The sequence below is a fragment of the Silurus meridionalis genome, chromosome 1, assembly GCF_014805685.1.
Source record: "Silurus meridionalis isolate SWU-2019-XX chromosome 1, ASM1480568v1, whole genome shotgun sequence".
Lineage (NCBI taxonomy): Eukaryota > Metazoa > Chordata > Actinopteri > Siluriformes > Siluridae > Silurus > Silurus meridionalis.
Window position 1 is genome coordinate 20,370,526 of NC_060884.1, and position 17,856 is coordinate 20,388,381.

At 37.5% G+C, this 17,856-nt stretch overlaps 2 protein-coding genes across 7 annotated transcripts; both read right to left on the reverse strand.

Moving 5' to 3' along the window:
- Positions 1-39: 39 nt before the first annotated feature.
- rab44 (RAB44, member RAS oncogene family) lies at positions 40-4,943 on the reverse strand. Of its 3 annotated transcripts, XM_046846100.1 has the most exons (10): positions 3,750-4,943; positions 3,561-3,710; positions 3,378-3,445; positions 1,763-1,920; positions 1,534-1,656; positions 1,343-1,424; positions 1,135-1,249; positions 861-959; positions 646-722; positions 40-530 (listed from the first exon to the last, which is right to left on the reverse strand). In XM_046846100.1, exons 1-10 carry the CDS (start codon positions 4,908-4,910, stop codon positions 443-445), a joined length of 2,121 nt encoding a protein of 706 aa, XP_046702056.1. In that variant the 5' UTR covers positions 4,911-4,943; the 3' UTR covers positions 40-442. The 3 variants fall into 3 exon arrangements, with proteins under 3 accessions (XP_046702056.1, XP_046702049.1, XP_046702065.1); XM_046846093.1 differs by having other exon boundaries at positions 3,561-4,943; XM_046846109.1 differs by lacking the exons at positions 3,378-3,445; positions 3,561-3,710; positions 3,750-4,943 and adding an exon at positions 2,757-3,036.
- On the reverse strand, positions 4,943-17,623 carry LOC124383762. Of its 4 annotated transcripts, none has more exons than XM_046846068.1 (4): positions 17,523-17,623; positions 16,576-16,675; positions 15,449-16,545; positions 4,943-15,082 (listed from the first exon to the last, which is right to left on the reverse strand). In XM_046846068.1, the coding sequence occupies exons 2-4, from the start codon at positions 16,655-16,657 to the stop codon at positions 4,952-4,954; spliced, it is 11,310 nt and encodes a 3,769-aa protein (XP_046702024.1). In that variant the 5' UTR covers positions 16,658-16,675; positions 17,523-17,623; the 3' UTR covers positions 4,943-4,951. The 4 variants fall into 4 exon arrangements, with proteins under 4 accessions (XP_046702024.1, XP_046702041.1, XP_046702033.1 ...); XM_046846085.1 differs by having other exon boundaries at positions 4,943-5,782; positions 8,855-15,082; positions 15,449-16,675; XM_046846077.1 differs by having other exon boundaries at positions 4,943-8,333; positions 8,505-15,082; positions 15,449-16,675.
- Between the last annotated feature and the right edge of the window lie 233 nt (positions 17,624-17,856).

Here is a 17,856-nt window from a genome sequence, read left to right on the forward strand (position 1 = left end):
TAGCCAATACTTTAAAAAAACACCAAAGCACCACAAATGTACACAATATTTAACATGATTTATTGATAAATGCAGTTTTAAGATAACTGTCTGCCCACATTGGGTTCAGAAAGAAAATACAAAACAAACAGTAAAGTAAGTTAAATGGTGAACTGGATCTTTAATTCATTAATCTCGATCATAAACATTTAATTTTATGGAACAAATCAAAGCATGAAAACAGCGATGAATCAAATAATCCTTGCTCTATAAAAATACAAATACAAATACAGTGAACATTCTTTAATACTCTTTATATTATTACACATTTTGTATAAATATATTTCATAAAGCATATAAACAATGATGTGTGTTTGTGTATGTGTGGGTTTGTGTGCGCGTGTGTGTGTGTGTGTGCGTGCATGTGTGTGTGTGTGCATGCATGTGTGTGTACAATAAAGGTTCAACAGCAACCTGACTTCTTATTTTGTGGCTTTGGCTGTAATGTTGTATATTCATCCACTTTCCTCACTCTCTGTTTCACCAGTAACCTAGTGATATTAACACAAGCAACAATAATATTAACACACTCACAAGCAAGAATTAACAAGTTATTGCATAATCAAATGATAAAACTGAGATGATAGACAATTTTTCTTCCCTTACCACGCTAGAGTCTTCATAGAGTCTAACACATTCTCACCAGTTGCAGCACTGCACTCCATGAAATGAATGTCATACTCCTGTGTTGGTTAAAAAGAAACAGTGTTTTTTTTTTCCCAGAGTAGAATTAATTTTAAACAATCCAAAGCAATAATCAGATATCTGTCGATGTTTACACAGGTGATAAGTGAAAAAAGTCAGTATTTATATTACTGTACTTTTGCTAGATTTTCCCCTTCCTGTAGCTGAACTTCTCGATGAGCACAGTCATTTTTGTTGCCAAGTAACATCAAGATAACCTCGGGTGGAGCCTTTTCCTGTGTAGGTATATTTCGATAATTGAAAAGCACATCATATTATTGAAATAATTCTAGGGTGTAAGTTTAATTCAATGAATTTCAGAGAAAAAGAAAACATTGGTAGGCTATTAATGTTAAATTACATTACCTGTCTTCACTTTTTTCTCTATTTTATTATAATGGATAAACTAACCTGAACCTGTGAGATCCAGGAACGAATTGCATGGAAACTCTGAGATGATGTTATATCATACATCAGCAGAAGTCCTTGGGCCTTGTTAAAGACCTGCTTAGTTATGCTGTGATACCTAAGTATGACAGTTTCATAAATGAATAATAAAAAACAAACACTGGATATTTTTATATGTATTGCATGCATTGTTTATTTACTGATATCTTACCTCTCTTGACCTGCTGTGTCCCACACATAAAGCTTAACTGTTCTATTACCAAATTGGATAGTCTGGACGAAGGTGTCAACACCTGAGTGCGTAAAGGTATGTGTAGACAGGCACAAATTACACACTTTTGAGACAATTTGGGACTGATTAATAACAGATACAAGGCATTTAAATAAATTAATCAGACTCACCAATAGTCGCACTGTAGTCTGGGATGAATTGCCCATTCTGTAACCTTTTAATGAAGGACGTCTTGCCTACGCTACTATTTCCCACCATCACAATGTTATATACCACCTCTTCAAATTCTGGAACTACACAAGTAATTTAAGCTTGTTACAGGCTATTTAACAACAATTATTCCCCCAAACTATAGAGCATCAACTACTGTTTAAAAAACACCTTAATTTCTGCACTTACGTTGTTCATTCCATTGCTCAAAATCAATTTTTGGTTTTCCTCCAGTGCTTACAACAAATAGTGATGATTTCTCCAGGTCATCCAAAGAAACAAGGCCAGCTTCGGTAGATACATTTGTATCGTCCACAGTGGTTGTTGTAACCTCATCGATTCCTGGTCTGGATAAAAAAAACTATGCAGTAAGCATACAGTGAAAATAGCAGAACATGAAAGAACATCAAGGCAGACTCTGGAGTGTGTGCAATTTTGGATAATTTAACAACATTCATAATAGTCATAACAAGCCAGAATAAGGAGCGATTACTTTTATTTTTAACACGACATGACAACAATGACAACATTCTTCTTCTGGCTGCTCCAGTCTGTCTGCATATCACCCTGTCCTCTACACCTGCATGTCTTCCCTCACCACATCTATAATCCTTTTACTTGGCCTTCCTCTTTTCCTTTGTATCTTCAGCATTCTTCTACCAATATACCGCATGTCCCTCCTATGCACATGACCAAACCATCTCAATCTCAACTCCCTCACCTTGTCTCCAAAATTTCCTACATGCGTGGTCCCTCTAATAAACTAATTTCTAATCCTGTTCATCCTCGACACTCCTAATAAAAATCTCAGCATCTTCAACTCTGCTACCTCCAGCCCCACCTCCTGTCTTTTACTCAATGTCACTGTCTCTAAACCATACAACATCGCAGGTCTCACCACAGTCCTATAAACTTTCCCTTTCACTCTTGCAGATACTCCTATCACAAATCACTCCTGCCACTCTTCTCCACCCACTCCACCCTGCCTGCACTCTTTCTTCACTTCTCTAACACACTCTCCATTACTTTGGACTGTTGACCCCAGATACCTGACCTCCTCCACCTTCTCCACCTCTTCTCCCTGCAACCGCACCGCACCATTCCACTGCCCCCCCTCTTATTCACACACATGTACTCTGTCTTACTCCTACTGACTTTCATTCCCCTTCTCTCCAGCACGTACCTCCACCACTCCAGACTCTTCTCCACCTGCTCCCTACTGTCAACACAAATACCAATATCATCCCCAAACATCATAGTCCATGGAGACTCCTGTCCGACCTCGTCCGTCAACCTGTCCATTGAGCCAAGGGCTCAGAGCCGATCCTTTTTGCAATCTAACCTCCACCTTGAACCAGTCTGTCGTTCCTACTGCACACTTCACTGCTATTACACTGTCCTCATTCATGTTTTGCACCACCCTCACATACTTCTCTGCCACACCTGACTTCCTCATACAATACCACAACTACTCTCTTGGCACCCTGTCATATGCTTTACCTAGATCCACAAACACACGATGCAACTCCTCCTGGCCATCTCTATACTTCTGTTTGAAAATATTCTCAAAGCAAATATTGTCTTCAGAGTGCATTTCCTCAACATGAAACAATACTGTTGCTCACAGATGGTCACCTCTCCTCCCAGCCTAGCTTCCACTACACTATTTTTCCATAACTTCATGGTGTGACTGATCAACTTTAAACAACAACAATAATATTAATATTATTTATAATAATAATAATAATAATAATAATAATAATAATAATAATAAAACACAAATGCCAAAAAACGTCATTAATACCTTTTCTCAGAGACTGGCTGAGAGATTGCTGTACTCTCTGGTTCTTTGATCAACTCTGGGTCAGACACCTGTGAAATACAGCCTATTTATTCTATTTGCACAAATAAACAAGTGGACAAGAATATACATACAAAAAAAAGTAAAAAAAAAACACACACATTAATAAAGATATAACATGCATACCATTTTTCCATCTTTAGTTGCTTGAACGTCTGTGTTTTTCTGGTTGCTCTCATAATCATCATGTGTAAATGCACCTAGACCACTTCTTCCATTTGTTGTGCGTCTGGACCCAAACTTTCGCCTAACTTCTGGAAGTGGCTGCCCTGAAGCTTGTGTACTACTCTCTTTAATTTGAGAGATAGCTTGGACTTCAGACATAACTTCAACAGATTCTTCTGTGCTTTCTGCCATGACAGTATCCATATCTGTCTTTGCCTCTGTTTTAGGTTCACTATTTTTAACATTATTCTTCTTAAAATTCAAGTTTTCCTGTTCAGACGCTCCGCCCTCATCGGATATTTTTTCTGTATGCTTGTTTTTAGACATCTTGCGACTTGACCCCATTTTTCTTCTTGCTGGGGAGTTTGGTTCCAAGTGAATTTTAGGGTTTTGAGATGATAGCTGAAGAGACCCCTCAGACATTGGTTCTGATAATTCTGGTATATTAAGGTTTGTTGTAGTTGTAGTTGCAGTATTTAAGGTATTTTTATTTAAGTAAAGCTCAATTTCACTAAGAAGAGAGCCTTCTGATGGATCAGGTTTAAGGTGAATTGGCAGTTCATAATCTTGTATTCTTACCTCTTTACCACACAAGTTTAAATCAGAATTAACCATGTCCTCTATTGCTTTTGATTTTAAGGATTCTCTGTCAATATCGCCAACATTTCTTGGGTCTCTGTCTTCATTTTTTTCCTGTCCTTCTTCACGATTCTTGTAAGTCAACCCAGTTTTTTCTCTTTCAGGTTCTATGACATATATTGGCTGGGAAAGTGTCTGTATGGACTGATGAGCTATTTCTGTGTTTAAATTAAGTGTTCCTTTTTTTGCATTAATTAGCTCTGAGTTTGGAGTAGTTTTTTCTGTTGTTGGTTCTTGAATGCATTCATTGTCCCTCATTACTCGAAGACTCTTCCGAGTTGAACCCATCTTCTTTTTTCTCCCAGAGTAACTATCTTTTGTTTGTGCTGTGTTCTGTATTGCCACATTGTCCAACTTTAATTCCTCTATGTGAGCTGCACAAGAGTCTTCATATTGCTCTGGTTCTGTTTCTCTATTTTTTGAACTCTCTTGATGTTCTGCAGACATTGTTTGGTACTGTTCGGCTAACACTGGCATGTCTAGTCTAGCTTGTGTTTCAGGAATAAATTCCACTGGTTCAAGGGAAGGATACGATCGTTGCATGGTGCTTTCACTTTCATTAGACTCCACACCTTGCTCAGCTTTCAAAGATGGTTGAAGAGTATTAAGTAAAAACTCACTCATAGCATTGTTTGGGTCAGAAAACAAGTTTGAACTTGCTGCTTGATCCATGATATTTATTTCTTCAGTAATTTCTGGATCATTCCATTCTCCTATCTCTCTTTCAACATGTTGTTGGTATCCTCCATGGGGTCTCCTTGTTGAACCAAATTTCTTTTTTTCTTAATTTGAGTTTGTGTATGGATTTCTGCATTTCTGGTGTCCACATTGTCTACACTATTGCCATTGTCTTTCATGACCTCATGATGCTCTGGTGCAGGTGATGGATGTTCAATTGTGAATAAACTCAGATCAGTAGTTTGAGAGGATAATTCACACAGTGTATATTGTTGTGAACATACTGTTGTAATGTCCTCAGTGGTAAAGTTTTCCGTTTGACCAGCAATTATTTCTTCATTTGAGTCCTTAATCTCTTCTTTGATAACCCCATCAATGGAACTATATTGGTCTGTATTTTGTTCCATTATGTTTTCTTTTTCTTCAATTGTTTTATACTTGTTTTTCTGGTCACTACCAGGATTTTGGACTCTAAGGCTTTTTCGAGTGGAACCAATCTTCCTCTTTTTCTCAGAGCTCCTAAATTCCAAATGTTTTTCTATCACATCAACTTCAGGTGATTTTGATTCCTGTATCTTTAACAATGGGCTTGTGATTACATTTTGATCTGGTTCTGATTCCCTGCTAGTTGGATTCTCAAGCTGTTCTTCACATTTGTTTTGGTTCTGATCGGACAAAACTGCATCAATATCTTCTGTTGTCAGCTGCATGTCAGACATGGCCTGCATTTCAGGAATGAGCTCCACTGGTTCACATGTAGAACTGGCATGTTCATGATCAGGACTCTCTTCATTATGCTTATTGACTGCAAGGAACACATTTTCCATGAATGCATCATTCTTTATTGGTGAGATGACTGGTGCCATTTCATTATCTTCAATGACCTCAGGATGCTGTGGTGCAGGTGATGGATGTTCATTTGTAGATAAACTTAGATCAGTAGTTTGAGAGGATAATTCACACAGTGTATATTGTTGTGAAAATATTGTTGTAATGTCCTCTTTAGTGATGTTTTCTGTATGACTTACATGTATTTCTTTCTTTGAATCATTACTCTCTTCTTCGATAACACAAGTGCTGCTATCATTTTGATCTGTGTCTTGTTCCTGTATATTTTCTTGTTCATTGATTGCTTCAGATTTTATTTTCTGGTCACTACCAGGGATTTGGCCTCTAAGACTCCTTCGAGTGGAACCAATCTTCCTTTTTTTCTTAGAGCTGCTAAATTCCAAATTTTCTTTTATCACATCAACTTGAGGTGAATTTGAATCATGTATCTGAACAAATGGGCTTGTGATTACATGTTGATCTGGTTCTGATTCCCTGCTAGCTGGATTCTCAAGCTGTTCTTCACATTTGTTTTGGTTCTCATCGGATATAACTGCAGTAATATTTTCTTTGGTCATTTGCATGTCAGACATGGCCTCCATTTCAGAAATGAGCTCCACTGGGCCACATGTAGAACTGGCATGCTCATGATCAGGACTCTCGTCACCATGCTTTTTGACTGCAAGGAACACATTTTCTATGAATGTATTATCTTGCATTGGTGAGATGACTGGTTCCAATCCTTGTTCATTTAGAACTATTGACTCTGTCTCCTTTTCTTCATTCACTACAGGTTTTTCCTCATGCTCTATAATATTAGCCTGTTCTCCTGTATTGCTTACCTCATCAGAGAGCTCAGTGTGAATCTGTTCACTTTCATCTGATAATGCAGGTGGTGCATCAATCCTTTCTTTCATGATTTCATTTACTGATTTAATTATTTCTTGTTGTTCAGTTGTCACTAGTGAGTCACTGATGTCTAGTGACACTTCACTTACAGGATTCTGTGATTCAGTGAGAATATGTGAAGTTGCATCCTGAGTTATGATTTGATGTTCAAGTTCTTCTGTAACTTCTGCATCTTTCAATTCATTTTTTTCTCCTTCAGCATGTTGTTCGTGTCCTCCATGGGGTCTCCTTGTTGACCCAAATTTCTTCTTTTTCTTACTTGGAGTTTGTGTATGGATTTCTGCGTTTCTGTTTTCCACATTCTCTACATTTTTCTCATCATCTCTAATGACCTCAGGATGCTGTGGTGCAGGTGATGGATGTTCAATTGTAGATAAACTCAGATCAGTAGTTTGAGAGGATAATTCACACAGTGTATATTGTTGTGAACACACTGCTATTATGTCCTCATTGGTAAAGTTTTCTGTATGACTTACATGTATTTCTTCCTTTGAATCATTACTCTCTTCTTTGATAACCCCAGTGCTTCTATCATTTTGATCTGTGTCTTGTTCCTGTATATTTTCTTGTTCATTTATTGCTTCAGATTTGTTTATCTGGTCACTGCCAGGGATTTGGCCTCTAAGACTCTTTCGAGTGGAACCAATCTTCCTTCTTTTCTTAGAGCTGCTAAATTCCAAATTTTCTTTTATCACATCAACTTGAGGTGAATTTGAATCCTGTATCTGAACAAATGGGCTTGTGATTACATTTTGATCTGGTTCTGATTCCCTGCTAGTTGGATTCTCAAGCTGTTCTTCACATTTGTTTTGGTTCTCATCGGACACAACTGCATCAATATTTTCTGTGGTCAGCTGCATATCAGACATGGCCTGCATTTCAGGAATGAGCTCCACTGGTCCACATGTAGAACTGGCATGTTCATGATCAGGACTCTTGTCATTATGATTATTGACTGCAAGGAACAAATTTTCTATGATTGTATTATCCTGCATTGGTGAGATGACTGGTGCCATTACTTGCTTATTCAAAATTCTGGACACTGTGTCCTTCTCCACATTCACTACTGTTTTTTCCTCTTGCTCTGTAACATCAGTCAGTTCTCCTGCATCGCTTACCTCATCAGAGAGCTCAATGTGAAACTGTTTACTTTCATCTAATAATGCAGGTGGTGCATCAATCCTTTCTGTCATGATTTCATTTTCTGATTGAATTTTTTCTTGTTGATCAGTTGGCACAAGTGAGTCATTAATGTTTAGTGACACTTCACTCACAGGATTCTGTGATTCAGTGAGCATATGTGAAGTTGCATCCCGAGTTGTGATTTGATGTTTAATTTCTTCTGTAACTTCTGCATCTTTCAGTTCTCCTTTCTCTTCTTCAGCATGTGTTTTGTGTTCTCCATGGGGTCTCCTTGTTGACCCAAATTTCTTCTTTTTCTTACTTTGAGTTTGTGTATGGATTTCTGCATTTCTGGTGTCCACATTGTCTACACTATTGCCATTGTCTTCCATGACCCCATGATGCTCTGATGCAGGTGATGGATGTTCAATTGTGAATAAACTCAAATCAGTGGTTTGAGAGGATAATTCACACAGTGTATATTGTTGTGAACATACTGTTGTAATGTCCTCAGTGGTAAAGTTTTCAGTTTGACCAGCAATTATTTCTTCATTTGAGTCCTTAGTCTCTTCTTTGATAACCCCATCAATGGAACTATTTTGGTCTGTGTTTTGTTCCATTATGTTTTCTTTTTCTTCAATTGTTTTATACTTGTTTTTCTGGTCACTAACAGGATTTTGGACTCTAAGGCTTTTTCGAGTGGAACCAATCTTCCTCTTTTTCTCAGAGCTGCTAAATTCCAAATGTTCTTCTATCACATTAACTTCAGGTGATTTTGATTCCTGTATCTTTACCAATGGGTTTGTGATTACATTTTGATCTGGTTCTGATTCCCTGCTAGCTGGATTCTCAAGCTGTTCTTCACATTTGTTTTGGTTCTGATCGGACACAACTGCATCAATATCTTCTGTGGTCAGCTGCATGTCAGACATGGCCTGCATTTCAGGAATGAGCTCCACTGGTTCACATGTAGAACTGGCATGTTCATGATCAGGACTCTCTTCATTATGCTTATTGACTGCAAGGAACACATTTTCCATGAATGCATCATTCTTTATTGGTGAGATGACTGGTGCCATCTGATGAGATGATGAGATGATGAGATGATGGTGATCATTTAAAACTAATGACTCTGTGTCCTTCTCCTCGTTTACTACCGTTTTTTCATCTTGCTCTGTAACATCAGTCAGTTCTCCTGCATTGTTTACCTCATCAGAGCGCTCAATGTGAATCTGATCAACTTCATTTAATAATGCAGGTGGTGCATCGATCTTTTCTGTCATGATTTCGATTTCTGATGGAATTATTTCTTTTTGTTCAGTTGTCACTAGTGAGTCATTGATGTCTATTGATAACTCGCTCACATTCTGTGATTCAGTGAGAATATTTGAAGTTGCATCCTGAGTTATAATTTGATGTTCAATTTCTTCTTTAATTTCTGCATCTTTCCATTCTCCTTTCTCTTCTTCAGCATGTGTTTTGTGTTCTCCATGGGGTCTCCTTGTTGACCCAAATTTCTTCTTTTTCTTAATTTGAGTTTGTGTATGGATTTCTGCATTTCTGGTGTCCACATTGTCTACACTATTGCCATTATCTTTCATGACCTCATGATGCTCTGGTGCAGGTGATGGATGTTCAGTTGTGAATAAACTCAGATCAGTAGTTTGAGAGGATAATTCACACAGTGTATATTGTTGTGAACATACTGTTGTAATGTCCTCAGTGGTAAAGTTTTCCGTTTGACCAGCAATTATTTCTTCATTCGAGTCCTTAATCTCTTCTTTGATAACCCCATCATTGGAACTATTTTGGTTTGTGTTTTGTTCCCCTATGTTTTCTTTTTCTTCAATTGTTTTATACTTGTTTTTCTGGTCACTACCAAGATTTTGGACTCTAAGGCTTTTTCGAGTGGAACCAATCTTCCTCTTTTTCTCAGTGCTGCTAAATTCCAAATGTTTTTCTATCACATCAACTTCAGGTGATTTTGATTCCTGTATCTTTACCAATGGGCTTGTGATTACATTTTGATCTGGTTCTGATTCTTTGCTAGTTGGATTCTCAAACTGTTCTTCACATTTGTTTTGGTTTTGATCAGACAAAACTGCATCAATATCTTCTGTGGTCAGCTGCATGTCAGACATGGCCTGCATTTCAGGAATGAGCTCCACTGGTTCACATGTAGAACTGGCATGTTCATGATCAGGACTCTCTTCATTATGCTTATTGGCTGCAAGGAACACATTTTCCATGAATTCATCATTCTTTATTGGTGAGATGACTGGTGCCATTTCTTGATCATTTAAAACTAATGACTCTGTGTCCTTCTCTTCATTAACTACCGTTTTCTCATCTTGCTCTGTAACATCAGCTAGTTCTCCTGCATTCTTTACCTCAGCAGAGAGCTCAGTGTGAATCTGATCAACTTCATTTAATAATGCAGGTGGTGCATTGATCCTTTCTGTCATGATTTCGATTTCTGATTGAATTATTTCTTTTTGTTCAGTTGTCACTAGTGAGTCATTGATGTCTAGTGACATCTCGCTCACATTCTGTGATTCAGTGATCATATGTGAAGTTGCATCCTGAGTTATGATTTGAGGTTTAATTTCTTCTGTAACTTCTGCATCTTTCCATTCTCCTTTCTCTTCTTCAGCATGTGTTTTGTGTTCTCCATGGGGTCTCCTTGTTGACCCAAATTTCTTTTTTTTCTTAATTTGAGTTTGTGTATGGATTTCTGCATTTCTGGTGTCCACATTGTCTACACTATTGCCATTATCTTCCATGACCCCATGATGCTCTGGTGCAGGTGATGGATGTTCAATTGTGAATAAACTCATATCAGTGGTTTGAGAGGATAATTCACACAGTGTATATTGTTGTGAACATACTGTTGTAATGTCCTCAGTGGTAAAGTTTTCCGTTTGACCAGCAATTATTTCTTCATTTGAGTCCTTAATCTCTTCTTTGATAACCCCATCATTGGAACTATTTTGGTCTGTATTTTGTTCCATTATGTTTTCTTTTTCTTCAATTGTTTTATACTTGTTTTTCTGGTCACTAACAGGATTTTGGACTCTAAGGCTTTTTCGAGTGGAACCAATCTTCCTCTTTTTCTCAGAGCTGCTAAATTCCAAATGTTCTTCTATCACATTAACTTCAGGTGATTTTGATTCCTGTATCTTTACCAATGGGTTTGTGATCACATTTTGATCTGGTTCTGATTCCCTGCTAGCTGGATTCTCAAACTGTTCTTCACAATTGTTTTGGTTCTCATCGGACACAACTGCATCAATATCTTCTGTGGTCAGCTGCATGTCAGACATGGCCTGCATTTCAGGAATGAGCTCCACTGGTTCACCTGTAGAACTGGCATGTTCATGATCAGGACTCTCTTCATTATGCTTATTGACTGCAAGGAACACATTTTCCATGAATGCATCATTCTTTATTGGTGAGATGACTGGTGCCATTTCTTGATCATTTAAAACTATGGACTCTGTGTCCTTCTCCTCGTTCACTACCGGTTTTTCATCTTGCTCTGTAACATCAGTCAGTTCTCCTGCATTGTTTACCTCAGCAGAGAGCTCAGTGTGAATCTGATCAACTTCATTTAATAATGCAGGTGGTGCATTGATCCTTTCTGTCATGATTTCGATTTCTGATTGAATTATTTCTTTTTGTTCAGTTGTCACTAGTAAATCATTGATGTCTAGTGACATCTCGCTCACATTCTGTGATTCAGTGATCATATGTGAAGTTGCATCCTGAGTTATGATTTGAGGTTTAATTTCTTCTGTAACTTCTGCATTTTTCCATTCTCCTTTCTCTTCTTCAGCATGTGTTTTGTGTTCTCCGTGGGGTCTCCTTGTTGACCCAAATTTTTTCTTTTTCTTAATTTGGGTTTGTGTATGGATTTCTTCATTTCTGGTGTCCACATTGTCTACACTATTGCCATTATCTTTTATGACCCCATGATGCTCTGGTGCAGGTGATGGATGTTCAATTGTGAATAAACTCAGATCAGTGGTTTGAGAGGATAATTCACACAGTGTATATTGTTGTGAACATACTGTTGTAATGTCCTCAGTGGTAAAGTTTTCCGTTTGACCAGCAATTATTTCTTCATTTGAGTCCTTAATCTCTTCTTTGATAACCCCATCAATGGAACTATTTTGGTCTGTGTTTTGTTCCCCTATGTTTTCTTTTTCTTCAATTGTTTTATACTTGTTTTTCTGGTCACTAACAGGATTTTGGACTCTAAGGCTTTTTCGAGTGGAACCAATCTTCCTCTTTTTCTCAGAGCTGCTAAATTCCAAATGTTCTTCTATCGCACCAACTTCAGGTGATTTTGATTCCTGTATGTTTACCAATGGGTTTGTGATTACATTTTGATCTGGTTCTGATTCCCTGCTAGTTGGATTTTCAAACTGTTCTTCACAATTGTTTTGGTTCTCATCGGACACAACTGCATTAATATCTTCTGTGGTCAGCTGCATGTCAGACATGGCCTGCATTTCAGGAATGAGCTCCACTGGTTTACATGTAGAACTGGCATGTTCATAATCAGGACTCTCTTCATTATGCTTATTGACTGCAAGGAACACATTTTCCATGAATGCATCATTCTTTATTGGTGAGATGACTGGTGCCATTTCTTGATCATTTAAAACTATGGACTCTGTGTCCTTCTCCTCGTTCACTACCGGTTTTTCATCTTGCTCTGTAACATCAGTCAGTTCTCCTGCATTGCTTACCTCATCAGAGAGCTCAGTGTGAATCTGATCAACTTCATCTAATAATGCAGGTGGTGCATTGATCCTTTCTGTCATGATTTCGAATTCTGATGGAATTATTTCCTTTTGTTCAGTTGTCACTTGTGAGTCACTGATGTCTAGTAACACTTCACTCACAGGATTCTGTGATTCAGTGATCATATGTGAAGTTCTATCCTGAGTTATGATTTGATGTTCAATTTCTTCGGTATCTTCTGCATCTTTTAGTTCTCTTTTCTCTTCTTCTGCATGTTGTTCGTGTCCTCCATGGGGTCTCCTTGTTGACCCAAATTTCTTCTTTTTCTTAATTTGAGTTTGTGTATGGATTTCTGCATTTCTGGTGTCCACATTGTCTACACTATTGCCATTTTCTTCCATGACCTCATGATGCTCTGGTGCAGGTGATGGATGTTTAATTGTGGATAAACTCAGATCAGTAGTTTGAGAGGATAATTCACACAGTGTATATTGTTGTGAACATACTGCTATTGTGTCCTCTTTGGTAAAGTTTTCTGTATGACCAGCATTTATTTCATCCTTTGGATCATTTCTTTCTTCCTCAATAACCATGGTGATTTCTTCCTGTGTGTTTTCTTTTTTTTCGATTGCTTCAAATTTGTTTGAAAAATTGCTAAATTCCAAATGTTCTTTTATCACATCAACCTGCAGTGATTTTGATTCCTGTATCTGAACAAACTGGTTTGTGTTTTCACATTGCTCTGTTTCTTTTCCCCCCTCATTTACATTTTGTAGATGTTCTTTACATTTGTTTTGGTTCTGATCAAATTCAACTTCATGAACATTTTCTGTGTGTATCTCCATATCTGTCACCGCCTGTGTCTCTGAAATTAGCTCCACTGCACCACATGTAGAACTGGCATGTTTATCAGGACTCTTTTCACAATGCTTTTTTACTACTAGGCATGCATTATCTTTGAAAGTATTATCGTGTATTGGTGTGATGACTGATGTAATTTCTTGTTCATTTAAAAGCATGGACTCTGCATCCTTTTCCTCATTCACTATTGGTTTTTGCTGTTTCTCTATTATATCACTCAATCCTCTTGCATTGCTTACTTTTTCTTCATCTTTTAATTCTCTCTTTGCTCCCTTGCGTGTTGATCCCATTTTTTTTCTGCCTCTCTTTGTGCTAATCAACACATGATCTTCCTCGAGAATAGTAGTGGTAGTGGTAGTTTGTATGTTGTTAGCTTCTGGCAGTTGAGCTGCTTCACCTGTATCCAGAGCAGACGTTTTGGAGTTAACATGCTCAGTAGATTCTGATGATTTGGACTCTTCAAATTTCAAATCTATATGAGTATGTTGATGAGGCTCTTCTATTGACATGCATTGACCATCTTTGTCTCCGTCACATATTGCTTCTTGATTTTGTACAATACTTTCAGCCCTTTCTGTTCTGCTTAGCATTTTAAAGTCCTCTCTGTCAACCAGATGTTCATTATCATCTGACAACATGATATGTGTGGTATAAACCCCTCCGCAAATATTTTTCACCATTACTGTTTCCTCATCCTGTCTGTCAAGTACACCACATTCTTGATTTGTGCTGACAAGTCCTGTTGAGATGTGCTTAGGTGCTTCATAATGTTCTTGTGAAGAATTTGTGTTTTCATTTTCAACCACAGCATTAGTAACATTTTCATCTTTTTCCATTACATTTTTATTTATTTGGTCAGGTTCCTTGATATTCAGGGACACTGTGGACCGAGGATGATATGATGTTTCAGGATTGAAGCCGAATGTTACATTCTCTGAGACACATGTTATTTCTTCTATGCTCTGTACCTGCATGGTTTCTTTCTGGTCACCTTCTGGGATAAGTAAACCAAGATTTCTGTGACTTAAATCTATGTTGTTTTTCTCAGAGTGACAAAAGCTCACATTTTCTGCTACTGCATCATCCTGACCCAATCTTGTTTCATGTACAATTGGAAATGTGCTTTTAAATTGCTCTGCTTCAGATTCTCTGTTTGTCAGATTTACTATACATTCTTCAGACACGTTTTGAGTCTGATTAGGTACAGCTATGGGATTATAGACCTGCATGTCTAATTTAAATTGTGTTTTAGGATTGAGCTCCATTGGGTTGCTTGCAGGGGGAATATGAACTGGACTGGTGCTCTCTTTATCAGGACTCTTAATATCAAATTCCTCAAGTACCATGGATGCCTTATCTGCAGAAGCATAATCTTGTGTATTTGTGATGACTGATTTCAGTTCATTCTCGATCATAAATGTGGACACACCATCCTTTTCATCATCCACTCTTATAAAGCCCTCCTTTGTAAAAGTTACTGTAGAACCAGAATTCTTATCTTCATTTATGTCATCATTGTTGTCTTCAAAAACAACATCAGTTTCTAGGGCTAAAAATTCAGATCTATCTTTGATGACATTTTCAAGCATCTCATCAAAACAAACTTTCTTTGATTGAAGTTCCAACTCACTTGGAAATTCCCCTGGATTGTTATGTGGAAGGTTGCATGTCTGGCTGCTGGTTTCTGTTTCCCCATACTGTGTTTCACCAGATTCAAGGACACAATGTAACATATTAGTTGAACTTACTTTAGAAAATAACAACTGATTAGAAGCTGTATATTGCCTGTCATCATTCTCCACCCCTTTCTCTGTGCCTAGTGCTTCTTTATCATAATGCATAATGCCCTCAGAAAAATCATATTGTTTTTCTTTGTAACGTTTCATTTTACTGTCAGGCTGGAATCTGAATTCAGAAGAATGCAATTGTTCTAACCCTTCTTCTTGATCTTTCAGATTTATTGGTAAAGTGGTGCTACTATCTGGCTCCATTACTTGGTTTAGGTTTGTTAGAACCACCCATTCACCTGAATTAATGTCTGTTCTATCCACAGCCACACTTACCTCCTTGTTCTCGTCCATGTCCTCTCTGGGTTCTGTACTTTTAAACTTGCCAATGCTTTCCGTAATAAGCTTTAAAGTGTCATCCATATGCTCAAGGTCAACTACATTTTCATCTTCTTTGCTTGCTTTGTCATCTTGAGTCCCGTGCTCATGTTCCTTTATCACAGAGGCTGATTGTAATTCAGGAACTTCATTTTGTCCTATGTCTTCAGCACTGCAATTGTTTGGTATGTCTACATCTTCTCTTTCTTGTTTATCTTCTTGTTTTTCTATAATAATAAAATCTAAACTGGATTGATCTTCCATTGTTTTGAGCACAGTGTGTTCTGTCATAGATGGCTCATCATTTTGTAGTAGATCTTCCAAAGATGCCTGGACATCCAGGCTCTCTTCTCTGTTTTCATTAAGAGGTGTGTAACTTATGTTTATCATGCTTGTCTGGTCTGTGGTGTTTGGTAAGGAGACTACAGGCTCACTGAAAGTGTCCATTTGATGACATATCTGCAAAGATTCGTCTGATTCCTGTAGTGGCACATTACAGTTGGCTGGTGTGACAATGCTGAAATCAAGTGAAGTATGTAATAAATCTTGACCAAACTCTGTCTTTAGAGATTGGTTAAGTTCAGTAAAAGAGTTGTCCATAGGTTTGTTTTGGATAACTTTTTCTGAATTTTGGTGTTCTTCTTCACTTAGCATGATGGCCAAATGCTGCTCTTGTAGGATGGAGCTTTCATTATTACCTGCACAGTCTAAAATACATTTTTGGTCATCTTTTCCCCTATCCTCTTTTATGGATGATTCAGGGGTCCATCCCTGTTCATCCCTAACACCTTCACTTATCTGTATCATGTGCTCTGGTTCATCTTCATGAATTCCTTCAAATTTAATGTTTCTGGGCTTGCGAGTTGATCCCATTTTTCTTTTCTTACTTGTTACTTCAGCTCGTGCCAGTGGATCCTGTGATTGTGGGTGAAGAGATTGTTCAATGTCTGAAGTGTTTGGGTTGGTGCAAGCTATAACTGGTTGATCAGAATGAAGTACTGAAGACTCATTAGATGCTTGGCTTTCAGGAACCAAGTGACTTTGCTCACTGCCATGGTCTTCATGTTCAGGGTCTGGAAATCCATCATTTTCTTTTTCTTCAGTATCTCTGTTGCGATTTTTGTAACGCCGAGAAGAGGCAAGCTTTTTAGGATTTCTGCCTGACATGATTCTTCACTCTTTGCTCTGCAATCACATAAACATAAGTGTGCCTACTCAGTGGTGTTTTCTATGATGCATTATAAGACTTGGGCTCAATGGAAACACATGAATGGTAAAGGTTAAGATTATGACTCATTCTTCTAAAGTATGCAAAGCACTAGAAATATACAATGTGTGTAGGTGGAGTTGGGTGGTGTGGAGAAACCCCAAAAAAGAGGTTCACATTTAATCAGAAGCTTTAACTTGAAAATATACAGTCATAAACACTGTAGAAGTAATGTCTGAAAGGTTTAGGAAAATATTTATTTAAGCTATTTAATAACAATTAATATGCATCATGTGGATTATATTTATCAACCAGGCATGTTAAATGTTAAATTAATTGATATTAGCATTGGTAAAGGAAGGAACAAGACCATTGCAACTATTGTATATTTATGCCATTGAATCCACATTTTGGTGACTGACAGGGTGCATTATGACATACTAAGGTAAATATATTTATGCCATTTAAAGCAATTTGACATACAATCAATAAATAGGACCTTTTGTAATGTTAATACAAAGTTTACAGCAAAGCAGACAAATCATCTACTGTAGGAAAAAGTTATTTCCTGACATCCAATACATCAACATAAATGTTCAAAAAACCTATTACAACCATATATAAAATTCTATTTAAAAAAATCTCATAGCATTTAATGTTATTTTTGTAGTTGTTTTTCTGTATGTGTTAGAATGTAAGATGTAACATAAGCTAGTATTTACAGTTACAGTAATTAGTCTACTGATTCCTATAAAACTACTATAATGTTCGATCAGCAAACATATATTCTAGAATGTTCTTCAAGTAAAGCAATATGTAACCTACCCCAGAGATGACTCTGACAGATGTTTATCACGAAACTGTTCACTTCTACATGTGGAAGTGCAGAGTAAAGATGGTAGTTGTTAAAGGCTGTTGTGGTGCTGCATCTACTAATTATTGCCCAACGTGTAGCTTCCTCCTTTGCTGCTAACATGGTTTTCAACTTCCTGTGCTGTTGACACTTTGTGCTATGAGTAAACCATGACGTTCTTTCAGATGCACGAGAAGTGCTGGCCAGTTTTCATGTGTGAAATGTCTAAGGCGTTTAGCTTTAACACTAATGTTTCACAGTTTCATTTCTGAACAGTTTTAGAACATCTTTTTTGTTTGCTGTTTA